This window comes from Pongo abelii, chromosome X (assembly GCF_028885655.2).
Source record: "Pongo abelii isolate AG06213 chromosome X, NHGRI_mPonAbe1-v2.0_pri, whole genome shotgun sequence".
Lineage (NCBI taxonomy): Eukaryota > Metazoa > Chordata > Mammalia > Primates > Hominidae > Pongo > Pongo abelii.
Window position 1 is genome coordinate 129,318,242 of NC_072008.2, and position 27,017 is coordinate 129,345,258.

General features: G+C 39.2%; 1 protein-coding gene across 6 annotated transcripts in view; it reads left to right on the plus strand.

Moving 5' to 3' along the window:
- GRIA3 (glutamate ionotropic receptor AMPA type subunit 3) overlaps nt 1-27,017 on the plus strand; it is a 308,174-nt gene that overhangs the window by 253,945 nt on the left and 27,212 nt on the right. The window contains exon 15 of one of the 6 annotated variants that reach the window (XM_024240714.3): nt 22,606-22,796. The exons of the other annotated variants lie outside the window; for them this stretch is intronic. Within the exon in view, the coding sequence (XP_024096482.1) occupies nt 22,606-22,665 (60 nt within the window). The 3' untranslated portion in view covers nt 22,666-22,796. Of the gene's footprint in view, nt 1-22,605; nt 22,797-27,017 lie in introns of those variants that run through there. 6 annotated transcript variants of the gene reach the window in all.

Here is a 27,017-nt window from a genome sequence, read left to right on the forward strand (position 1 = left end):
CTAACAAGGACAATTAACTGGAATGCTTGGTAGCACTCCACTTTTGAAAGGAAAGGCAACTTAGACACACAAAACCTTGATAAGAATTTTTTCCCCAAAAGCCTACTAGATGATGTCCTGCAGTCAGATTCATTCTAGTCTTCAACATCATTCACATTTTGGTCAGAGAGTAAATGTATTGAATGTTTATCATAGCAATTTAGGCACCAGGTATACAGTACAGGAAACATGACAGAATCCTTATCTTCAAGGAGCTTGCTTTCTGTTGGAAGGAGACAAACCATAAACACATAAAAAATAGATGTATAGAATAATTCCAGGTACGGATAGGTGCTCCAGGATGCTATAATGAAGAATGACTTAGGGTTAGAAAAATAGTTTAAACTGGGAGCTTGGGTTGGAGGGAGGGTTTCGGGAAAGCCTCATTAAGGAGGTAACATTTTATCAGAGACTTAAATGATAAGAAGAGGTAGCTATGTGAAAATCTGATGGAAAAGTATTCCAAACAGAAGTCATGCTAAGTACAAAGGTCCTGGGGCAGAAACAATCCTAGAATGTTTAAAGGAAGGAAGAAAACCACCGTGGCTGAAGAATAGTAGCCTACATTAGAATTATAGTGATGGAGATTGTGTGAAGGAATCAGATTTACGATTCATTTTGGAGGTAGAGTCACAGAATTTGCTGATGGACTGGATAACATTTATAAGCAAAAGGAAAGAGCCAAGGATGACTCTCAGATTTTGGGCCTACATCCCTTTTCAGTAATCACTTATGAAATCTATAGTCACGAGGGCTGAAAAGGTATACTAGGACTGGTTAAGAAATTTTCCAAAGCATTAGAGTACGTTAGCTGTCTGAAGGGAAGAGTCCCTTTGTTATAACTGTTTTAAATACATCTATTGAGATATAATTCATATATCACACAATTCATCCATTTAAATGGTATAATGGTTTTGTTATATCACATTATTAGTTTTTTTTAAGTTGTGATCAAATATATTTAACAAAATTTGCCATTTTAACCACTTTTAAGCACACAATTCAGTGGCATTAATTGCATTCACAATGTTATGCAACCATCATCACTAATTCCAAAATATTTTCATCACTTCAAATAGAAACTCTATAACCATTAATCGACTTCTCATTCCCTCTTCTCCCAGCCCCTGGTAACTTCTAATCTATTTCCTGTCTCTATGAATCCACCTATCTAAGTACCTCATATAAATGGAACAATATGTCCTTTTGTGTCTGGCACATTTCACTTAGCATAATGTCTTCAAGCTTCATACATGTTATAGAGCTTCATTCCTTTTTAAAGGCTGAGTAATATTCCATTGTATGTATATGCCACATTTTGCTTATCTATTCATCTGTTGATGAATACGTGACTATTTGTGAATAATGCTGCTATAAACATTGGCATACAAACATCTGTTCAAATCCCTGCTTTCAATTCTTTGGATATACAGCTAGGAGTAAAATTGCTGGATCATATGTCAATTCTACGTTTATCTGCTATAACTTTTTTTTCCAAGACGGAGTATTGCTCTGTCACCCAGGCTGGAGTGCAGTGGCACAATCTCAGCTCACTGCAACCTCCGCTTCCTGGGTTCAAACAATTATCCTGCCTCAGCCTCCCTAGTAGCTGGGATTACAGGCGCATGCCACCACGCCCAGCTAATTTTTGTATTTTTAGTAGAGATGTGTTTTTACCATGTTGGCCAGGCTGGTCTTGAACCCCTGACCTCGTGATCTGCCTGCCTCAACCTCCCAAAGTGCTGGGATTACAGGCGTGAGCCACCGCACCTGACCTGCTATAACTTTCTAAAAGTCTATTTTGAAATAAAATAGATGAGGGCATCTTCTGTTCTGTTTTCTTCTCATTCCTGTTTAAACAGTCTCAATCTTGAGGCAATAGATGTTTCTGCTTCAGTAGGAAGAGGGATGCTGGATAACTGGTGTTGGGGGCAGATCTGTAGTTAATATCACAAAGTTTCATCTTGATATCATGAATGAAGTTGAGGAGGAGGTTATATGTACGTATGCATGTATCAAAAAAGATCTAAAGCCTTGTCTACACCACACATTTATACAAAGCTTTGAACATTTTAGTTAGTGGCCCCAGCTTTTAGCAAAAACTTAGGGGAGCATGCTTCCTTTTTCTGTGTTTGGGTTGCAACTCTGGTGCCTCAGCAGGATTGCACTAGCATGCGGCCAACGGATGATAAAAATGGAACTCATTGTTCTCCCTCTGTTCTAAATGGTTTAGAATGTTACCTGTTGGAAGAGAGGGGCTTGGATAGAGATAATCTATTGCATTTCTCTCCAGTCCTGATTGCAGGAATCTATCTATAGGCTGCCCTCAAAATTGATCTTCTATCTGTATACTCTGTGGTGACCTAAGGAAGATGTCCCTGAACGTGGTTAGCCTCTATGCCTAGAGAAATCTGAATTCCAGAACTGAGTCTTAATTCCCAGTTTTGTCAAAATTCTTATGTGTTTATAACCTGATTTATTTGACTCTCAACTTTACTTCCTTTGAGTCTGGTCTGGGTTACAGACTATTATTTTTATGAGAAATACTTTATTTTGTTTTTTTTTTTAATTAAGGTACGTTACAAATAAAACTTACATATCCTGTCATTCTTGGCAATATGAATTCACCTTGAGGGCATTATGCTAAGAGAAATAAGTCAGGTATTGAATGAATTATCTAATACCTAAATCCAATAAGCAAAAATAGTCTGTTAGTTATCTCTCTGTTAGGGGTATGCTTGTTACACTCAACTCATATTCCTGTTCTTTTTTTTTTTATGTTCATTTTAGGTTTGTGAAGGTTTGTTATATAGGTAAATTTGTGTCAAAGGGGTTTGTTGTATAGATTATTTCATCACCCAGGTATTAAGTCCAGTACCCAATAGTTATCTTTTCTCCTCTCCACTCCCTCTGCCAACCTTTCATCCTCAAGTAGACCCCAGTGCCTGTTGTTCCCCTCTATGTGTTCATGTGTGCTGATCATTTAGCTGCCACTTAAAAGTGGGAACACGTGGTATGTGGTTTTCTGTTCCTGCATCAGTTTGCTAAGGATAATAGCCTCCAGCTCCATCCATGTTCCCACAAAAGACATGATCTCGTTCTTTTTTATGGCTGCATAGTATTCCATCGTGTATCTGTACCACATTTTCTTTATCCAATTGGTCATTGATGGGCATTTAAGTTGATTCCATGCCTTTGCTATTGTGAATAGTGCTGCAGTGAACATTCATGTTCATGTGTCTTTATGGTAGAATGATTTATATTCCTCTGGGTATATATCCAGTAATGGGATTGTGGAGTCAAATGGTAGTTCTGCTTTTAGCTCTTTGAGGAATTGCTACACTGCTTTCCACAATGGTTGAACTAATTTACACTCCCAACAACAGTGTATAAGTGTTCCCGTTTCTCTGCAACCTCACCAGCATCTACTATTTTTTGACTTTTTAATAACAGTCATTCTGACTGGTGTGAGATAGTATCTCATTGTGGTTTTGATTTGCATTTCTCTAATTATCAGTGATGTTGAGCTTTCTTTCATATGCTTGTTGGCTGCATATATGTCTTCTTTTGAAAAGTATCTTTTCATGGCCTTTGCCCACTTTTTAATAGGGTTATTTTTCTCTTGTAAATTTGTTTAACTGCCTTATACATGCTGGGTTAATACCTTTGCCAGATGAATACTTTAGAAATATTTTCTTCCATTCTGTAGGTTGTCTGTTTGTTGATAGTTTCTTTTGCTGTGCAGAACCTCTTTAAGTTTAATTAGATCCCATTTGTCAATTTTTGCTTTTGTTGTGATTGCTTCTGGTGTGTTTGTCACAAAATCTTTGCCTGTTCCTATGTCCAGGGTGGTATTGCCTAGGTTGTCTATCAGGGTTTTCATAGTTTTGGGTTTCACATTTAACAGACTATTTCTTGTATCAGTCAGTAACATTGATTTTCCAACCCACTGGGTAAAGAAGTCTGTCCTGGACACTCTGGGAATAAAGGAAATGCCATTCATACTCCTGAGTCCAGTATGCAGAAAACAAAGAAGACAGGTGATTTCATCAGGAATGGTTTCTAAGAAAAGAGGGCAATTTAAAATTATTTGGAGGGAGAAAAGAATTCAAAAATAGTTCAAGGGGGATGTGAGAATATTTTTGTGGCCAAGAAAAGAAAAACAATGAACAATAAGACCATGGCTTTATATCATATTAAACCATGGCCACTATTGACTGAGGTAGTTAGTTTTCTCTAGTGTTCACATTAAGATTTGTTTGTGAGAAATAGCATATATATATATATTTGGGGGACAGGGATTTAGGAGAGATAAAAACAATTAGTTTCTGAGAAAGAAATTATTGCTTTGGAGCAACTGTATCATAGTAGAAATCAATATATAGACTGCCAAGGGTAAATTGGGAATCATTCCTAGAGACCAAGGTACTCTGGACATGGTTTTATTTCTAATTTTAAAACTTACATTTTGCATGTGAAGGTAAGGTTCATTGAAAATGTGCTCTCCAAAGAATACTTTGCTTTCCTTTAAATGAGTTTCGGGCATCAATGTTGAAAAGCAAAATCCATCTACACTTTTGGCATACAATATCAAATGAAAGAGGATTTTATAGCAAATCTTTCATATTTAAAAACAACCTCATTACATTAGACATTGTTTTAGATAAAATAAACAGCCCCTTTCCTGAACATGCTAGTATGAATAAGATAATCATAAGAAGAGTCAAATTAAAGCCCCTTTGCCAAGAAGTTTGAAGTTTGATTTCCAAATGTTTGTATTCGCCACCTTCCTCTGAACACACACACACACACACACACACACACACGAGTACTTATGATTAGCATATTATTGAAGTTTATTATATATGAAAGTCAGAGAGAATAAACTGCCCCACCAGCCAGATTCTTAAAAACACTTTTGCTCCATTTTCTTGGCCTGGGATTTCAGCCAACTGTACAAACAGGAAGGTTGGGAACACCATGGTCAATAACCAAGGAAAAATATAAATAAATTCAAGAAGGCTTAGATAAATTCATACAATACAGATACGTGGAAAGTTGTTAAAGTTAAGCGACAGGTACTTGAAGGACACTTTCACTTTTAGAGTTGACATCCAGAAGACAACCATGGCTTCCCATAGTCCATAGTCCTGTCTTAAAACATTCTTATCTGGAACTGCCCAAAGAGCAGACCTATAGGGACTGGCCTATAATTTTTTACAAGATTGTTTACAAACACAGTTGTTTCTCAGTTCACAAGAATTGAGACTATTTAGCCTGAAGAAGATATGTAGCAGCAGAATGTATTAGAATTGTCTTCAAAAATTTGAAGGGTAGACATTTTAAAGATCGACTGGACTGTTCCGTGGGGCCCCAAGGGACAGAACAAAGATCAAAGAGTGGATATTACAGGGATAGAGATTTTAGATCAATGTAAAAAGAACATTCTAATATAGCAATCCACAGATAAAATGAGCTATATTCATAGATAGTGAGGTGTTCATCATTGAAGGGATTCAAGAATAGGCCACTTATCAGAGATGTTGAATAGAGGACTCAGTAATCTGATGAATGACTGTACTCGACCAGTGTTTTCCAACACTGTGTATATAAAATCATTTGGGGCACTATTTTAAAACATAGACTACTGGGTCTCATGCCCCACCTCAAGATGCTAATTCCATGCATCTGTGTTTTTCCAATAATCTGTGTTTTTAAAGCAGCATCCTGAATGATTACAACACAGGTAACCAAGAGCCACTCTTTGATGAATATTTGACAATTTTCTGCTTTGCTTTTTTTTTTTTTTTTTTTTCCTATGCAACGGATGCAGCGGGGAGGCTGGAAGTTGGGCCTGTGGTGTAGCGAGAAGCCTGAGTAGAAGTAGCTGGGGCCTGTCTGACATGAAGTGGTGTCTTGAGAGTGATCACAGCTGACTGGCTGAGGTCAAGCCACCCGCTCTGTGTGTTCCTGTCAGGGATTGAGAAAAAGGAAAAACCTTTCCTCTAATCAACAGGGACCAGTGGGAGATAATTGTTTCAGGGGCTGGAATCTGAGGCCGAATTGGCACTGTTGCATTGATGCTTTGCCAAAAGTTTAGGGAGCCCCAAATGAAGATCTCTATAGGGAAGCTCTAGTAATAGTATCTGGCTGAAGACTATGAACAATAAAACACCCTGAAAACTAAAAGTAAGAGCAAAATTAAACTGCAAAGAGAGAAATCATGGCCAAAAGCCTTGAAAGGTTTACAATTTTGACCTTCTTCTCCTCTGATCCAGATAATGCCCTTCCTTTTCCACTGCCCATTTACTGGTCGAGTCTTGGGTGACCAGGACTGTTGTATTTATGTCTTTATGGATCTTTCAGAGAGCCCCCTGATTCCTATCCTAGAGGACTGCAGGTGGCCAGGTCCAAGTGCTGGTTATCAGTGGAGATCTTCAATTAGTATGACCTAGGTAAAGGCTGTGGGTAAAAGGAACTTCTTAAAAAAATATGGAGCAAATGACAAAGATATATCAGGAGCCTGGAAACTCCTGCCCTTTGGAGAGAAGCTCTCTCCTACTTTCCTTTACCTGACCCTTACTTCCTTTTCTCTTTCCTTCCTTTACCTGCTGGGTCTTGGGTAGTCAGGACTGTTATGTTAGTGTCTGTACAGAGGCTTCAGGGAAACTCCCCACAAGTACTCCTACCTGAAAGAATTTAGATGAATAGCCATAGATATTAGTCGGCATGGGAAAATAAGAGCCACAGAACCTGGAAAGAAGTAGGGACATAAGCAACTTCATAAAAAGAAAGAAGAAAATGGAGTAGAGGAGCAGACTGGTCAGGAGCTTGGCAACTTATGCCAACCTAAAGAAGCTGTCCCACTGGCCCTTTCTGAGACCTAAGGGTCTCAGGTGGTGAGGACTTCTATGTTGGTGTTTTTATAGAGGCTTTAGGATGGACAAAAAGAAGAGCTAGCCTTCACATAGGAAAGTTCATTAAAATATGGTTGGAAGCTATGGGCAAGAGAAATGTCCTTAAAAATGAAAAGGGACAGAATGAGAGATTGCACCAAGAGCTTTGAACTCTTAGCCTTTAGCCAAAGATCTCTCCTATCATGTTATCCCTCCTCCCCCTCCTTCCTTCTTTGTCCTTACACCTGCCTTTTATGATGAGGCAGGTCTACTATGTGACTGCATTTTGGAGGTTTCAGAGAGCCTCATGCCTCCAAGTTCCCAATCTAGAGGACTGTAGCTGGGTAGACATAAACCTGGTTACCAGGAAGAGCTCAAAATTAGGAGGATGTAAATGTTATCAGGAAAAGAAACAGATTCTAAAACTGATACAGAAGGAAAAGAACCAGGAGCCAGGAAATTCCTGCCCTGTAACCAGAAGCACATCCCTGATGCACAACTCCTTATTCCTTACTCCCTTTCTCTTTGCCTATTTGACCTGCTGGGTGTGGGCATTGGGTAATAAATGCAGTTGCATTCATTTACAAAGGCACTGAGGAGACCAGGGGTCCAACCTTCCCCACACAGAAGACTTGTGGGTGGACAGCCCCAAGTGACCAAATGGCAGGGTGAAGCCTCCTGAGAGTAAGCGGAGGTGATCTGTGAGGAGAATATGAGCTGCATACCCTCCTTTAGTATCTTTACCAGGGAGAGTTAGTGAGGGCACATCTTTAAGAAAAGAGTGGTATGGTAGATAGTACCCAGATTGAAGTGCTAGCTCTTAGGCCTAAAAGAAAGAAGTAGGATTTCTGTAATCCTTTCTCCCTCCCTCTCTTCTTCCCTCCCTTTTGTTAATTCTACATTGCCATTGCCATTGCCATTTTAACCTGCTATGGGTATTAGGCAAACAGAAGTGTGATCATAATCAAAGGCACCCATCCATGGAGTGGGCATAAGGTATCTTTTGAATACAGGCACCGGGGTGGCGATAGGAGGGTTCCAATTCTCAAGCAAGAGAGAAATGCTTTCCAGCCCAGAGGGCAGATTGCCCAGCCTTTATCAACATCAGCAGTTGGGCACAGTTGATCAATTTTCTAATCAGTGCAGGCTTTGCTGATTAAGGCTATACTGTGGACATTGCTCAGCTTCATATGTGGTTAAGCTAGACCTGTTAACAAGGTACATAGAGTATTTCCACCACAAATTATTTGGATATCTGATGGATATTTAAGAGGAGCCATTCCTTCTTTCTAACTTTCTTTGGAGTGCCATCATCTCCCAAACATACGGATCGTGGCTTCTGCAGAAAAGAGAACTCTGCCCTTCCCCTCCCTGGAAAGTAATAATCCATCTTTTATGAAGACCAGATCAGTTTTTATAAGGCTAGAGTTCAATCTTTTTTCACTCTTTTCTACTAGGACCCTTGCTATTACCATGGATACCTATTTTGCCCCTTGACACTTTGGAGATGCAGTACAGTATCCATTGTACCAGGATCTCCCACCTTGAAGCTCTTTTTACTGGTTTTCTTGTTGTTGTTGTTTGCTTGTTTGTTTGTTTTGTCTCCCAGGCAATTTCCAGGCTTGCCTATCTTCCAGACCAAAGATTACCAAAAGCTAGTTAAAAATATTTGTTATCTTTAAGGCTTTCCCTTTCTTCCAAAATCTTTGACTATACAACACAGCAGGACCCTACCTTAAGTAATCCATTAATCAGACAATTCACAACCAATGAAAGCAATAAATAGTAATTACTCACATTGGAAACATAATCTTCCCTAGAAAACAGAGATTCCTTAGTGCATTTAGTGCATTTGGGTGCTAACAGATCATTAACTACTTGTCAAAGAAACCTAGGAGGAGGGCTTTCAGAAATAAACATAAAACAGCCTATGCATCGATAGAAAAATAAAATTTGATTTTCAAAAATGAATCTAATTTATGGCACAGCTTTTTTCTAGGAATTCCCCTGTTATATAATGGAAGACATACTATTTTCTAGGCAAAGCAGCACAAATCAGGGAAAGGAACATTTAAAAGTGTTGGAAAACTTACTTGCCTATGTTGAGCCAATCTATGTAGGTACGGTTACATCATCCTAGAAGTCTGGTAGTCAATCTCGGAGTCTCCTTTACACACACTGGTCATTTTTTCAATACTTTTGGATCCATGTCTTCCTAATGCTGGACTAAATATTCAGCATGTGCTATGTTGCTAAAACAGAAACAATGAGAAACCTAAATGTTCTGCATTCCTTGATTTTGAGTTTAAATTTGTAACGTTAATATTGCATTAATAACCTATTTTGCATATCTGTTTGATTGTACCATCTTAAACATTCATTTAAACCTGGAGAGGTCAGCATGACTCCTACCTGCTTCTCACTAATAACATACTTTTCAGCGAGTAGATAATGAGTGACCTGGATAGAAATCAGTGGAAATGCAGATTGCCATCAGGTGGAGAAACAGGCAGGCAATCCACTTTCTCCACAACACTGACAAGCAGTTTTGAGGCTGAAGGTAGAGTAAGTAAGCCTCAAAGAGAGATGACTGTTTAGGAAGGCTCTTAAAATATTCTGTTGTCTTTACATGTGGTAGTATGAAGGAAAAGTCATCCTAATGGAAATTAAATCTTGCAAGTGACTTTAAAAATCTTGGGTTAATAGAAATAAGTGATTTAATTATGGAGAAAAAAACAGATAACTCTTGGCTACTGATTATCCTAATGGGTTACAGGCCTGAATAAGCATGCCTTAGTTTGTTGAATTAACTACTGTTAGTGGCACACAGGTAAGGATAGGGGTGGGAAGTAGTGGGCAGTCAAAGGTCTGCCATTGATTGATCAGAGCTGGGATAGAAGGCAATCAGGTGAGTCTTAAAAGAGAACCACATAACTTTTTTTAAGTATTAATGGCCCACTCCACTTTTCTGGAATAACAAAATATATTAATAATAATGCCCTTGCTCAAGATATAGAAGGCCTGTTTTTCAAGTTACTGTATTTCTTTGGTAATAAGGTACTGGCACAGAAACAGGGACTTATGTGAAATGTATTTCAAACCAATGTCTGCTAATAAATTATCCCATAGGCCATAGGTTTCACAGGTATTAGAAAATACATGAGATTTGGGCCGGATGCAGTGGCTCATGCCTGTCATCCCAGCACTTTGGGAGGCCAAGGCTGGCAGATCACTTGAGGCTAGGAGTTTGAGACCAGCCTGGCCAACATGGTGAAATCCCATCCCTACTACAAATACAAAAATTAGCCGGGTGTGGTGGTGCACACCTGTAATTCCAGCTGTCTCAAAAACAAAACAAAACAAAAAAAAACACAAGAAACAAAAAATAATACATGAGATTTGGAAATGCAACCTGGGCTTTCAGTTTCTCTCTTCTAAGTTCTTTACGATTCAACATGGCTTCCTTCTGCAGTTTGACTATTTATCTTTACTGAATAAAGGTGATAGCTGTATCAGAAACTCAAGTCAAACTAAATAATGGTGTGATTTGTTTACCTTGGAGGGTTTTCAGACTTTGGTTTTGTTTCTGTTCAACGGTGGTAATAAAAACAGGTCTGAATATAAAACAACCTAGTTTTCTACTTGATTCTTGAAAAAGAAAAAAAACTTTGCTTCAGCTCATGAGTCTGTTTCTTATTTTTTGTTTTCTAACGGAGTTTGACTTGCAAATCTGCAATTTGGCAGCATTTATTTCTGTTTGGGGCTTTTGGTATAGCTTGGCTCAAGTCCCTGGTTACTGTATGACAGCAACCAAGCCAAATGGCTGTAACATTCAATCTGCCCAATTAAAAAGCGTTGGTTCCATGCCCCCTTTGGTGACTCAGATCAGGCAAATTTACTGTTGTTTTAATCTTGATTGTACTCAATTCTTCAACCCATCTCTCAGAGCTGATACGGATAACTACTTTTTAAAAACCTTGGGGAATTGTGAGTGTTGTCACCTGGCTGCTCACTCCTTTTGGAATTCTTCCCTTGGAAATAAGAGTCAGAGACAGTAGGTCTAAACAACTTAATGTAGCAACTCACAGAGCCAGAAAAAGATCATCAGGCTGAGCAGAAACTTAAGGAATGCACCTTTTGTTTTTTTCACAAATATTTTCTTGTATCTGCTCTTTTTGAAATAAAGTATGGTTCTTAAATAAAAACAGCAAGAATATTCTTCCATGGAATACCTAGACTCAGGAGTTCATTTATTTTCAATTTTACACAATTAGGATAAATGTAAAGGAAACAGTTTCTGCACGTGCCTAAGGAATTCTTGCCCATGCAAATAACACAGCTTACCTTTCTCTAAAGAGGCTTCCATAAGCACAGGCTGGGGAAGCTATTCCAGAGCTACGTATCAGCTCTGAATAGAGCAGAAGTTAATTCCCCAACCTACCCCCCTGTCTCTCAACCCAGATGATAGCCAACCCTCCAAATGGTGCAGACAGGATGTCCATTTGATGTAGTCATCACCTCCATAATCAGAGTAAACTAGAAAAATATTATAAAGTAGGGAAAGTGGTTCTTGGTGCTGTTTTCTGCCTTTTAGTTCCTCTCTGCTTTTCCTTAAGCTGGAGACCTATACTGTCCAATATGGTACCCACTAGCCACGTGTAACTATTTAAATTGAAAATAACTAAAATTAAAAGTAAATTTAAAATTCAGTATTTCGGTAGCACTAGCCACATTTCAAGTGCTCAATAGACATGTGTGGCTAGAAGCTACCATATTGGAGAGCAGAGATATAGAACATTTCAGAAAGTTCTATGAGATGTTGCTTCCAACTATTAGTTCTTTTAGCTTCTTGAGCATAAGGAACATGTTTTCCACATCTCCATTCCTTACAGCAGGTACCACAGTTCCTGATACAACTATGGAATTGGGGAGAAACTAAGTGCTTACTATGTTGTCGTGACCTATGTCAAATTCATTATAAGCAATCTCTCATTTCATTACCTCGAGAACACTATAAGGTGGGTCCTATTACCATCCCCATTTTTCAGAGGAGGAAACTGAGTCTCAGTGAGGTTGAATTATTTGCCCAAAGTCACACAGTTAATAAGTACCTAAACCAGGTCTTTATAACTTTAGGACCTATACTCTTAACAACTGCTGTGTACACCAAAAGAAAACTGCACATAACTACAAATTTCAACATGGGACAGACAGGCCCCTTCCAGGGCATTGGTGACTAGGTGGCTTCTCCACAGCACTCATGCTGGCCAAGGCAGAATAAAGACAATTTGAGATCAGGGCCTGAGCATGAAGATTGGGGGTTTAAATAAGTGTGCTGATTTGTGTTTGCATATGGCTATCAGATTAAGTGGCTATCTGACTACTTCTCTAATGAAATAGCAGCAAATTAGTAGTTTTATCTGCCATTTTGCATATGGAGACCATTGCCTTGACCCCAATGGTAAAGATTAGTGGAACCTAATCATTTCATGAAGTCAACCTCACTTGCTGCACTTATCAGAAGCTTCTGTAACTTGAGCTTCCATGGCATGCAGTTTATGCCAGGACACGCAAATGCCAGAAAATCAATTTTCCTGCAGCTTTCACAGTCAGTGTGTTTGCCAGACAAAACTGCAGCCAGCCACTTTTTTTAAATCAGCATAGCACCTTTAGAAATAATACTTACCAGAATGCTTCTAACACAGCAAGGAGGAAAAGACTTAAATCTAAACCCAACTGTTCAAAATTGAGAGCCACAGGAGAAGGTGAAATATGAATAGATTGAAATTGAACATTTTAGTGGCCCCATTTGGCACTATAAAGTATCCTCTGCCAAGCACCTGTTGAGTTAGCTTTAATTCTAATCTGTGCCACAGTAGGACTGAAAACACTTAATATGATACCATACTTCCTGTCACCCACATGTGCCCAGGCCCTCACGTGCCCCTGACATATCAGGGTGGCACTCCACATTGCCTGCCCGCCCCAAGACCTATCTTGATTCTCCTTCCTCTGGTATTCTTCTGGCACACATTCTCAAATAAACCAAACCACACAAAGGCAGTGGATGTGGGGTCGTGTTACCTTCCCATTTGCCATGAGTGCATCATCTATTTTATTGAGGACTTACTACTTGCCAAGAACTGTTGTGGGTGCTTTACATGAATTATCTCATTTAGTAGTCTATCTCCATTTCAGAGATAATTATCAGAGTCTTAGAGAAATTTAAGTAACTTGACCAAGTCAAACAGAAGGCATGATCTCTAATGGTAGCATTTAGGGCCTGTGACAAGCTAGTGAGTTATCATATTGGTGCCTTTTACCTCGGAGGATCTTGCACAGGTTTCAAAGCTGAACCAAGAAAGAAGATCAAGGTTATATAAAATTGTGTCAAAACAACAGGTCAAAGAAGTAAACTTCACTCAATTCACTGATATTTTGGTCAATGTAGCTACTAACGATCTTTCCACTGGGAGGCAGTGCAGAGTAGTAGAAAAAAAAAAGCAACACAGGTTTTGAAAGCCAGCACACCTGGATTTGAATACTAATTCTGTCCCCCTGCATCTATGCAAACTTGGAATTATCACTTTACCTCTCTAAGCTCTGGAAGAGAGAAGAAGGAGAATATAGACATTGGTGTCAAATGAGCTGGGTTTAAATCTCAGCTACACATTTATTCATTTAGTTAATATTTATTAAGTACATGCTGTATGACAGCCACTGTTGTAAGGGCTCAAAACCAAAGTCCTTGTAATCACTGTAGTGGGTGAGACAAAATTAAATTCTGTAAATAACATATATGTTTCTGTTGGTGTTAAGTGCAATGAAGACAAAAAGCAGGTGAGGAGACAAAATGTTGGTGTGGAGGTGCTATTTCATCTTGGCTGATTGTGGAAGGCCCTTCTGACATTTGATCAGACACCTGAATGAAAGGAAGGAGCAGGCCATGAAAGTGTGAGGTGGAGTTGGGTGGAGAGAAAAGCATTCCAGATGGAATAGCGTTAGCAAAGGCCTTGACATGGGAATATACTTGGTAGGTTTGAGGAAGAAGATCCATGTGCTAGAGTGAAGTAAGTGAGGGAAAGAGTGGTAAGAGATGAGAGCAGTGAAGAAGAAAAACCGTGGTAAAAATTCTGGATTATATTCTGTTTGACAGAAAGTCACTTAAAGGACTTTGAGCAGAGGAATGACATGAACTAATCTATGTGCAAAAGGATCAATCAGACTGCTATGTCAGGGCAAAAGTTGAGAAGCAGGGAGACAGACCACTTAAGAAGTTATTGTAGGCCAGGCACGGTGGCTTATGCCAATAATTCCAGCACTTTGGGAGGCCAAGGCATGAGGAACACTTGAGCCCAGGAGTTCAAGACCAGCCTCAGCAAAATAGTGAGATCTCCTTCTCTACAAAGAAATTTTTTAAAAATTCGCTGGATGAGGTGGCACATGCTTGTAGTACCAGCTACTCAGGAGGCTGAGGTGGGAGGATCCCTGAGCCTAGGAATTCGAGGCTGCAGTAAGCTAGGATCACACAAGTGCACGCCAGCCTGGGCAACACAGAGAGACTCCGTCTCTTAAAAAAATATATTAATTAAATTTAAAAACGAAGCAATTGAAATATTTCAGGTGAACAATGATTAGCTTGAATTAGGAGGAGGGTAGGGAGAAGTGGTTGCATTTTGAATATAGATTGAGCTGACAAGGTGTGGAATGTGAGGCCAAAGAGAGGAGTCAAGGATGACTAAAAGGATTTTGACCTGAGCAACTGGACAAATTGGAAGGTGCTGCCATTTTATCTGATGGAGAACACTAGAGGAGTAGCAAGCAGGGGTCGGGGAGAATCAAGAGATCCATTTTGGCCATGCTAAGTTGGAGATACCTATGAGATATCTAAGTGGAGATATCAGTTAGGTAGATGGATAAATGAATCTAAACTTTACTGAGGTGAGAGCTAAAAATTTAACCAGCTGTATCACCTTGGAGAAGTAAAATAACTTCTATAAGTATTAGTTAACTTCTCAGTAAAATGGAGATAATATTGGTTTCACAAGGTTGTTTTAAGGATTAGCGATCATGTATATAATGCATGAAGCACCATTCCTGTTGCATGTAAGTGCTTAATAAATGGTAGCCCTCTCATTGTCAGTATTTATGCACTAATTGGTAGCTAGTTGTTGCAGCTGTAGGACCATTGTTGATTATTCTAAACACATCGTTGAATATTAGAATCACTTAGGAAGCATTATTTACAATGTTGGCCCTGCCTCAGGCCAATTAAACCAGAATCACAGAAGCAGTTATCAGTAGCTTCCCAGGTATATAGTATTTCCTACTGACAAGCTGGCTTTAACAGAACTTCTCTTCAGATTAGTTCCAGCTCACCTTTTAGGAAACTAACACTCCCCCCTCCAAAAAAAAAAAACTCTAAATGGAAAATTTAGGCTCTTCTGGATAACCCCGAGCAAATTGCTTCTTCTTTTCTTCATTGTTTTTTTCTCCCCTTAGTAAGAAAATAATTCTCCGGGGACCTGGAAGTAACAGCCACAGTGGAAACAAAACATTGTAATTTCAGGATAGATTTTTCTTCTTAATAGAAGAACATTTTCCCTCTCATTTCCTAGGACCCGTATTGTCAGGTTTGTCCTCCACATTACAATTAATTGATTCAAGAATAACAATAGTATTGAACTTCTCTTTTAAATATCTTAGTAATAGAAAATAAAAATACATTTAATCCAATTGGTCAATGGTAATTGGCTTTGGATTGCTGGAGATGCCGTTTCATTGAAAAATAGAACTCTAGAAGGCTGAGGGAAGTGACCTTGGAGTGTTCAATGGTGATAGCAGTCCTAGAAGCAATCCTTGATTGAGAGTCAGGGAATTTGAGGCTTTGCTCTAGTTAGTAGTGAAAGGGTGTGGCAGACACACTTTCTTTGTGACCCATTCTCTGTCTTGAAAATAGGTTCTGCAACTTTTACACTGTTGGTGGGACTGTAACTAGTTCAACCATTGTGGAAGACAGTGTTGCAATTCCTCAAGGATCTAGAACTAGAAATATCATTTGAGCCAGCCATCCCATTACTGGGTATATACCCAAAGGATTATAAATCATGCTGCTATAAAGACACATGCACATGTATGTTTATTGCGGCACTATTCACAATAGCAAAGACTTGGAACCAACCCAAATGTCCATCAATGATAGACTGGATTAAGAAAATGTGGCACATATACACTATGGAATACTATGCAGCCATAAAAAAAGGATGAGTTCATGTCCTTTGTAGGGACATGGATGAAGCTGGAAACCATCATTCTGAGCAAACTATCACAAGGACAGAAAACCAAACACCGCATGTTCTCACTCATAGGTGGGAATTGAACAAAGAGAACACTTGGACACAGGAAGGGGAACATCACACACCAGGGCCTGTCGTGGGGTTGGGGGAGAGGGGAGGGATAGCATTAGGAGATATACCTAATGTAAATGATGAGTTAATGGGTGCAGCACACCAACATGGCACATGTATACATATGTAACAAACCTGCACGTTGTGCACATGTACCCTAGAACTGAAAGTATAACAAAAAATAAAAAATAATAAAAAAAGAAAATAGGTTCTGCAATCTAAAGGTGAAGGTACATAGCAAAGTCAGGTTTTCAACACACACACACACACACACACACACACACACACAAACTTCTCCGTACCCAATTAATGTGTCCACCATTAGGCTATCATTCCTTTAGCTGTGATTTGATCCTGTGAGGAGATCACACTTTTGTATATTGTTCATCATTTATACCTCAGTGTGAATGTTTCCAATTCTTTTCTGAGCACAGGATGGGGTGGGGAGGGCATCTTTTACCTGATAAGGCAAATGAAAAAGAGGTGGTACTGCCCATGCAGGGGATTGAAAAATGAGGAGCATCTGTGAAAATAAAAGTTGACTCACAGTCTTGGCTTATAACAGCCATATAAGTTCAATACATAACGTTATACTCCTTATGTATTTTCATTCTCAAAATGAGAAAAAAATAATTTATCAACTTCTGGTTTAAAAGGTGGGGTTTTCATGTGGACTAAGGGTAAGACACCTTAGTCTCCAATCCTACATTTCAGGGAGGGAATAATAGAAATATCATGCCCCTTGAAATGATGCTAAAGTATAAGCATCATTTCAATCAGAAAGCAGAATTTCTGTGAAGTCATCCCAACCCTACCATATAGCTTAACCTATCTAGGAATGGTGTACTGTTTGAGAGCAGACTCTGGAGCCTGAATGAATGAGTTCCCAGAGCCACCACATACCAGCTGTGTGGCATTAGGCAAACTACTTAACTCCTCTGTGCCTCTGTTTCTGCATGTTTAAATGGGGTAATATATAATAGTATCATCTATTTCATAGAGTTGTTGTGAAAATTACATGAGTTAACACATGTAAAACCCTTGAAATGGACCTGGAACAAAAAGTATGTATTCAATTAAATGTTAGTTATGATGGGTTTTCTTACTTAATGATGGCTTAATCAAAGTCCATATATCAGAGTTTCTCAATCTTGGCACCACTGACATTTGGGGCCAGATAATTACTGGTGGTGGGGGCTGTTCTGTGCATTGTAAGACATTTAACAGCTCCGCTGGCTTCCACCCACTAGATACCAGTAGCACTCCTCTCCCCAAGTTGTGACAATGAAAAGTTGTTCCCAAATGTCTCCTGAGAGGCAAAGTTGTTGCTTACTGAGAGACACAGGGTAGAGGGTACTGTTTTCCTTCCTCCGTTCTCCCAGAATAAAGCAATGGTACCTTAGAAACATTTTCTGAAAGAAAGTGTTGACTCTAGCTTTCAAAGTCACATGGCCACTGGCACTATTTTCAACCCATTGGAATACGCTTAGTCTGACTCAGCAAGAGAAGCAGAAGATTAATCAGAACAGTAATCTGACTTTGCATGCCAGAGAGGGACACTAGAAAGGTCTCAGGAAACTTAGCTGATTGTCACCTGCAGTTTTGGAAAGGAGACATCAGAAATAGCCCTCCTTGAGATGGAAGGAAACCTGTCCCTGGACTTGTGAACACAGTTTGAAACTGTTAAGCAAAGTCATTTACATTTGAGGGCAAAACTCAATGTCTAGGCAAAAGGTGACCTCCAACTTCAATGAAGTTATCTAAAAGCCCAGCCCTCAAAATAACTCAGTCAGGCTCATAACACACAAGCAGAAAAACTAAGAATAGAAACCAGAATTTCTTTCCCTTCCTTTCCCCTGTGTTCACCAATACACAGTCTCATGACAGCTGCTGATTGTCTGAAGCAAAAGGACACGGACAAGCAGTACTTCTCTGAATGTTAAAAATGTGCAAACCTAAGTGAAGGAAGAAAATGAAATTGGGGTTTTGGCCATGTTTAGAAATGATATCATTTGTTGTGTGCCTTGCTCCAAATCAAAATGGAAACCATTTCCTTTACTTTAGGGTGAAAATTGTAAAAACCAATGATTCCTTTTTCCAAATGCACCTTATTAGAGCTATTGACTTCTTCAAAACATATGTGGAAGAAAAAAATGTGTCAGATGCATTTGGCAACCCAGATGTGGTTTTCTTCTTTTGCCTCAAATTGCTCTGATCACTTTACATGGTGAAGTATGGACACTAAGGGCCAATAGCAGGGTTACAATGAGTGACAAGAATGTTCACTTATTCCAGTGCCTTAGTGAGAGGGGATTTGGAGTTAATTTACAATTTACCCCAACTTCAAAAAAAGCTTGGACAAGAAGCAAAAAGTGTTTTTGGAGGTGAGTTGCCCCCTTTCATCAAAAAGGATATTGTCAGTGCTAGAGCAAGCAAAAGAGACTGGGGTTATTACAGGGAAAGATCTATCTGAAACCTTTCCAGTTGACTTAGATAGTGTCCCAGCCTTGTTCCTCATTAGCTGTGTGACCTAAGATGAGTAGTTGAGTCAATGGCAAATCTTTGAATTTCTGTATTGGCGACTCTTCAAGGTGGAATTCTGGTTAGGCCTTATTTGGAAACTGTTTGCTTAGCAAGCACACAGCTTTTTTCAGGCTTGATTTATACTGAGGGGGTAGATTCATGGAAATGAGTGAGTAGGCTAAAGCCCACTATGGCACCTCTTGGCATTGCCACTGCACTTACCCTCCCTTACCCTCAGTTCCCTCTTTTATAAAATGGGAATTCATTCTTTCATTCAATATATATTTATGGGGCACTACTGGGCACACACACCGTTCTCAGTGCTGGGGAGTAAGCAGTGAAAAAACAATAGCTACTGCACCCACCTCACAGGGCTGCTGTGGGGTTTAAATGAGATGGTGTGTGTTAAATCACCCTGGCACCCAGAAAGCTTTACGCAAATATAAAGTTTAAAGATATTCAGCTATCTCCTGCTTCTAGTCATGACAAATCTAAGGCCTCTCTGAATAAGGGAGTATTTGAAAAGTTGTATGGCAGGTAATTCTCACCACAAAAATCTCCTCTTCGTGAGTCTAAACCAAGTGCTTGAGATTTCCACAGTTGGAGTCTTAACTTAAAGAACTTAATTTCTGTAGACCTGAGACTTGTGACTACATTAAAGAACTTGAGAATGGGCCCACCCCAGCCACACCTTACCCCTCCCTTATAGTCCTACCCCACCTACCCTACTAGGACATGCAAGCACATTGTCCTCTTCCAATCCCATCAAATATTAGAAGAGGCAAAGAAGAAAGGAGGAAAAGAGGGGGAGGTCAGGAGCTCTCCAGAGCTGTGGCATCATTGGCCTTCTTTCCTTCTAGCACCTTGCCTTGTAAGGATCACCTATCCATATCCTAGTATTGGTCAATTCTGTGAGGCAACATTTGCTCCTGAATGTTAGACAAGGCACACAAGGCACACAGGGGTCCTGTAAGTGTTCCATTCAGGCAGATGGAGGCCCAAAGCCACCCTTTTGAATTTTTACCACCTAGACACCTGAGCCTTTATTAAAAGCAGAAATTACAGAGGACGCTAAATAATTCAGAAGAAAAAGCAGATTGTAGTTTATAATTATATTATCTTAAAGATACAATCTAAAGAAAAAATGGACCAAATTGTCAAGCAAGAAGTAGTCCACAATAAACTTAGAGAAAGCAAAATGAGTGAGGAAAAGTCATTTTTGTTTGAAACTCTTGCCATATTTCCCTTTCTTAGTGTCTCATACACAAGGCAGCCTTCTCCAGCCCTTGAAAGGCACCTTTTATAATGCCAAGAAGCCCGCTCTCCTTTTTGGGGTACAAATCCCCTATTCAAATCAAAATGACCCCTTGCTCAGGGGTAACAGAAGCCATTACACTGTTAGTGAACACCTCTGTGAGGACCATGACTGCTGATACCAGAAAAGGGGTACAAGTTATATCTCTGAGGGAGGCAGACAGTGAAACAGGGAGAAAGTAGTAGAAGATGAGCACCCCAAAGTCAAATCTAGCCCCTTTGACATGTATGTACAAGGCTAGTCCTGTACATACAATGATGGAAATGGACAAAATAGGCATGGTGGCAACAGTGTTCAAAAAAATAATTACATGCATAAAGCTGACCCATTTTCCTTTGAGGAACACTGAAATACAAAGTGCCTAAAACTATCTTCCCCGACCTCTCCTTCATTACATGTTGGGGAATAGAGATGTTACAAACACCAATACTGTCTTTACAAATTATGTAATACTTTGTCTGCATTCTGACAGTAAATTAATAGCATAAATGAATAGCATATTATGCTTCTGTTGATAATCATGCTTCCAATTTATTAGTCCATTTTGTTAATTCAGTTAATTCTGGACTATCAACATATGGGAAAGTGGATGTTGAATCCTGTCAAATTGAGGAATTGTGCTCATGTCAAGACCGTAAGAAGAGATAGCTCCATTGTCCTTTATGTTAATGTCACTATATCAAGCATATTGTGCTCAATTTGGGGGGCCACATTTTAGGAGGGACTTTAAAAAATGAAAAGGTATCTAGAAGATTGTGACCAGAAAAGGGGAGTTGAATGGAATTTGTGTCATAAAAGTAACAAATGAAGGCCCTTAAAATGTTTAGCCTGCAAACAAGGCAATTAACAGGTGACATTGTGGCAGTAGATTCCAGGCTGTACATTGTGTCGGGAAGAGAGCATATTGATTCTGTATTGCTACAAAGGGAAAAATTAGGACCAGTAGGTGACACTTCAATTTTAATATTCACTCATTCCACCGACACATAGTGAGAGTTTACTGTGTGCCAGGCATCGTGCTAGACACCCGTGGTGCGGTGACAAAAAAAAAGATATGATCCCTACTCTCAAGGAGCTCAGATTTGGCTGGGGATAACCATTGCAAAGCAAAATAATCGGTACTCCCTACAATGGAGAAATGGAAACAGAGAGGAGGTACTGCCCAATTCAAGCAGGAGACAGAAGTAGGATTGGAGAGGAGAGGCTTTCATTAAGAATATCAGCCAAACCAAAGGAACTTTCTATCAACTTGAATTGTCCCACCACGGAATAAGCTACTTCCTATGCCTCCTCTGAGCTAGGGAGTGCCTCTTCACCAGAAGCATTTAAGCAAGAAGCTATCACTTCATCGGGTGAGAAGCTGAACAAAATGGTTTTTAAGGTGCCTTCTAGCTCTAAAATTCTGTTATTCTACTGACTCCAAGTGGATATACTATTGACCAAGTGGATATCCTACTTTATCTCACAGGAAAGCAGAAAATTTTATTCACCAAGTTTCCCCAGTAGCAGTGTTCTGGTTAATGAGGATTTTAATGTATAAGCCTCAACTTAACTACAAAACATAAATGTAAAAGGAAAAGTTGCCATCCTGCCCATTCCCCTCCACCAACAAAATTTTTAAAATCCAATTTCAAATGATAGTAATTTTTGTTGATGGCAGACCCTGGTCATTCACCAGGCATATGTCTGGAGATCCAAATATACAAATAATACTTAAGCATGTGATTTCTCCCATAAAATGAAGTAATGATTCTGTAAATATGGAACTGAGGTAATTTATAATACCATTAAAATAAATTCTGTCAGTAAAACAAATTATACTTTCTTTATTATAAAGATATGTAATGTTTTTCCCACTTCCTGTGCTTCAGGGATTGTTCTAAGTAATAAACCTTTGAAGTATACACTTAAAAAATCATCCCATTTTATGGATGAGGAAATTGAGATACATAGACGCTAGATAATTTATGTACTTAGCAAGTGTGATTCAAACCCAAGCAGGCTGACTACATGCTCTTAAGCACTGCACTATATAGTTACTTTGAACTTACATGAAGAATAGTTTTATCACTAGAGAGCTACTATATGCACAATGACTAGGAGTGAACAACACCATTGCAAACAGACACAAGGTCTAAGTGGTAGGCTTCTGTGTACCAGACTCACAGGGCCCAAGATTCAAATTTTCACATCAACAAAAAGACAAATTTCTTCATATATTTGACCTTCATGATGTATTACAAATAATTAGAGCTACAGCTGTTGAATCCATTAATGCTAAGGCTCTACCATATCTGCTATTTGGGATTAATCTGTTCCTCATCCATTTATGTATTTCTCCTTTGGATTCCGGTTGCTAATTATCTAGCAGTGCTTGAGAATTTCTTGTGGCCTTTCTTTATAACCATTGTTTGTTCCTTTTTAGGTACAAAATGGTGCTCTGTGGGATGAAAGAAATGAATCGTGGTGGGTTGGAGAAAAATGAACTTGTTATTACACACCCTGCCCATAAATTGTTTAATTTCTCGCAGATGAGAGCTAAGATTCAGTCCCTTTTGTTGCCTTCTTTATTTCAGCCAAAATAAGACAGAATGCAAAAAATAAAAAATAAAAAGGAAAGAAAAAAAACGAAATGCTAGTTTTTTTCTTCTTTATGGTCTGAATGTTATACTGACACTTAAATACTAGTTGGAAAGACAAACGTTTCAGCTTAATTTCTCTTACTTATGAGTCATTTCTTTTCCCCCTCCTAACCTCTTTGAGAATTCAGTCATCAAAAAGAGTCCAATCATTTCTGCCACTAACTGACTTGTCATTTAATGCATTCATTAATATCTGCCACATGTACACCATGTGCATTTAAAGGGCCTGCTTCAAGCACTGCTATTTATTCTCCTAGAAATGCATCATTACCTAAAGGAATAAACCTTTTAACCCATATCAGCAATCAAAGAGCTCAAGTAAATGAGTCCAAATTATAGTGCACTTGGATCAGAATTCATGGACCCCTTTGCCCTTGGCCTATAAATTTATCTTTGGAAGCAATGGCCTGTTTGCAAATAGTGTAGAAGACAAATATGTCTGAAGTCTCCCTTTCCTGGACCCCCACTTTGTATTCAGGTCTGGTTGGGCCAAGATGAAGAACACAAAACAGCTCTTTATAAATGCACAAAAATGCATACCCACTACAGAGTTTTCTATAATGCCAAAAAAAATGGAAATTATCTAAGAGCCCTTCAAAAGGGGCTGGGTAAGTAAAACATAGTGTGTTCATAGATTGAAGAGCTATGCAGCCATTATAAAGGAAATATGCTTATTTTAGTAAAAGTATAAAAAGGTGCAAGGGAATAGTAAAGGCTAAATTCAGTATAGTGGTTACTTTGGGCGAGTAGAGAAGAATATGTATTTAGGGAGGGGTAGATAAGCAGACTTTAACTAACTTCATAATGTTTAATTTGTTAAGCTTTATGGCAGGTACACAGGTGTTTTTACATTATTTTTATATCTTTCTGTGTATCGAATTATTGACTATTTTTTAATTCTTTGGGTAACCGACTAGGAAATGTCTACTGAAATAAAGTCCTTGACAATGTATTTCATTACAATGCTTAAAAATTGTTTTATGTGTCAAAAGAGGATAATGTAATATGGAATGAGCATAAATGACTATGGGTGAGATTTTAATCTTAGAAGGCCTTGATTGTTTGGGATTATTTGGGGGGAAGTTATTGATGTGGGCATCAAAGGCAGACTAAGTAGCATTTAAAAAGGGATTGAAAAGCATATATCCAAATTGGTTTAGCAAGGTACTCAGTGATTTTTAGAAAAATTTCAGCTCTAGAATTCTACAGTGCTATAAAGATAGTGCTGGTAGCCATTTTTACCTGAACTTCTGATATCTTTGACCAGCAATCTGGTCGTCACCATGGTCAAGCCTAAGCTTCAGTTATTAAGAAAACTTATCTTTAGTCTGTCATGTATAGAGCAATTTGCTGGCTGCCAAGAGGGCTAGCAAAATTAATAAGGCACGGACTTTGTCCTCAAGAAACACTCAAGTAACAGGGGAAGAGAGACACATAGTCGACTCACCCTACTGCAATTAAGCTCTATAGCAAAGGTATGAGCAAATGGCTTTGGGAGGACACCCAAAGAAGCACTTCTGTGGGGGCAGGAAAGGGTTAGGAAAGACTTCACAGAAGACATGACATCTGCTCTGGATCTTGTAGATGAATAAGGTAATTTAAGCAGAAGCAAAAGCATAACCAAAGGCATAAGACATGGAAGTGGCTTATTTCAGTGACCAGTGAGTAGCCCAGCATGACCTAATCACAGGAGAGTGTAACCAAGATCATAAGCACTCTTGAATATCATATATAAGAGTTTGGATTTTTTTTTCCTGTAGGTATTAGGTAACTATCCGGGGATTTTAAAGAATGAAGTAACTTGATTAAGTTTGCATTTTGGAAGAATCACTGGAGGATAAATTGAAGAGAGAGATGAAGCAGGGAGACCAGTTAGGAAGCAAGATAGTCTAGACAAAACAATGATGAGCCTGACCAAGGGAGGGCAATGGTAATGAGAATGAAAAGAAGATGAGAGGACAAATTCTAAAGGCATTACTATATTAGAAAAAACATGGCAGAATGAGGGAGTGAGGGAAAAGTAAAACCAAACCCTTTAGCTTGGAGGTTAGGTGGTTTACTGACAGAATGTAGAAGGAAACCCAGGCTTTACAAGGTATATAATACAGATTTGGTTGTGAAAAGTTTAATCTGAAAATGTCTACAGGACCATCAGGTGGAGATGTCCATCATCAGGGCTTGTTTGTTATCTTCCCAAAACACATCTGGAATCCAGCCTCTTCTTTCCACCTCCATTGCACCCACCCTAGTCCAAGCCACAATCATCTCTCCTCTGGACTATTACAATAGCCTCCTAACTAATTTCCCTTTCTTCCACTCTGACCCAACTTATAGTCTATTCTCCATATGGCAGTGAGAGTAATCTTTAAAAATTTAAGTAAGATCTTATCACACCCCCCTCAAAATCTTCCAATAGTCTCCTATAACAGGTAGAATAAATCCAAACTTTTTACCATGACCTACAGGGCCCTACAAGATCTGGCCTCTGATTATCCACCTAAGCTCATTTCCTACCACTCTCCCTTTTTCTCATTTAATTTCAGCCACAGTGGCTTCCTTTGCTATAATTTGTGCAAACCAAATGTGTTCCCACCTCAGTGAAGAGTGTCACTAACTCTGTGAGGGCTTCCGTGAGGGTCTGATTGCCATAAACGCAATGCTTAATGTCCATGGTGATCCAGCTGGGCGAGGTGGCTCAGGCCGGTAATCCCAGCACTTTGCCAGGTGAAGGTGGGAGGTTGAGGCCAGCAGTTTCAGTCCATGGTGATAGTTCTGGAAGTTCCAGCCCCCCTGGAATTATTTGGGCAGGTCCAAGCAGGCCCCAAGAAAGATGCAACACAGCCGGCCGAAGTCTAGAGAAGAGCAACTGAATAAATAATCAAGAAAGTCGGGGTGGGGGCCAGGAAACCCCACAAAAAGACATTTGAAAACATGGTATATGTTTATGGTTTCTGCCATGCTATCTCGACCTCTGGTCAATATCACCTTAGAATTTTTTTCTAGGATTTTCATTCCTAAGGACCTAGCTCCCAAGTCAATTGGAAGTTTTTGAGTCATTGAGTCTACAATTCTTTTATAGTCTCCAGAATGACTAACATAGGGCTAGAGGCACAGTAAGCATTTAATACATGTTCTAGGGACCACCTGAATTGATATGAAATTTAATGGGATTATATGCAAAATTCAAAAAGGTAAAGATGAAGGAGACTTGACTTGGCAGAAAGAACTAAGTTTTGGTTTGACCTTAACCTGAGTTGATGGAAAGACTCTATTCACTCTATTATATTCTTCCAGTGCTTCTCAATAAAAAAAATTTTGTTGAAAGGATAGAGGAATGACTAAATATATTAATGCAAATTCAAGCAGCATTGGTAGAAAATAATGCTCCAAGCCAGGTGCTCATGCCTGTAATCCCAACATTTTGGGACGCTGAGGAGGGAGATTCACTTGAGCCCAGGAGTTTGAGACCAGCCTGGGAAACATAGTGAGACCTCGTCTCTACAAAAAAATAAACCAAATTAGCTGGGCTTGGTGGTGCACACTTGTAGTCCTAGGTATTCAGGAGACTGATGCAGGAGGATCACTTGAGCCTGGGAGGTCGAGGCTGCAGTGAACTAAGATCACAGCAATGCACTCCAGTCTGGGCGACAGAGTGAGACGAAAGAAGCAAAGGAAAGAAGGAAGGAAGGAAGGAAGGAAGGAAGGAAGGAAGGAAGGGAGGGAGGAAGGAAGGAAGGAAGGGAGGGAGGGAGGGAGGGAGGGAGGGAGGGAGGGGAAAAGAAAAGAAAGAAAGAAAAAGAAAGAAAGAAGAAAGAAAGAAAGAAAGAAAGAAAGAAGGAAGGAAGGGAGGGAGGGAGGAAGGGAGGGAGGGAGGGAGGGAAAGAAAAGAAAAGAAAAGAAAGAAAGAAAGAAGAAAGAAAGAAAGAAAGAAAGAAAGAGAAAGCAAACAGAAAAGAATGCTCCAAAACAAGAAGCAAAAGTTTGTTGTTGTTTTTTTTTTTTTTTTCATTCTGTTCTGGTCATTTATTTGGGGTACCGTGTCTATTTCTATACACTCCAATTAAAGAAAGAAAGAAAGAAAGAAAGAAAGAGAAAGAAAGAGAAAGCAAACAGAAAAGAATGCTCCAAAACAAGAAGCAAAAGTTTGTTGTTGTTGTTGTTGTTGTTTCATTCTGTTCTGGTCATTTATTTGGGG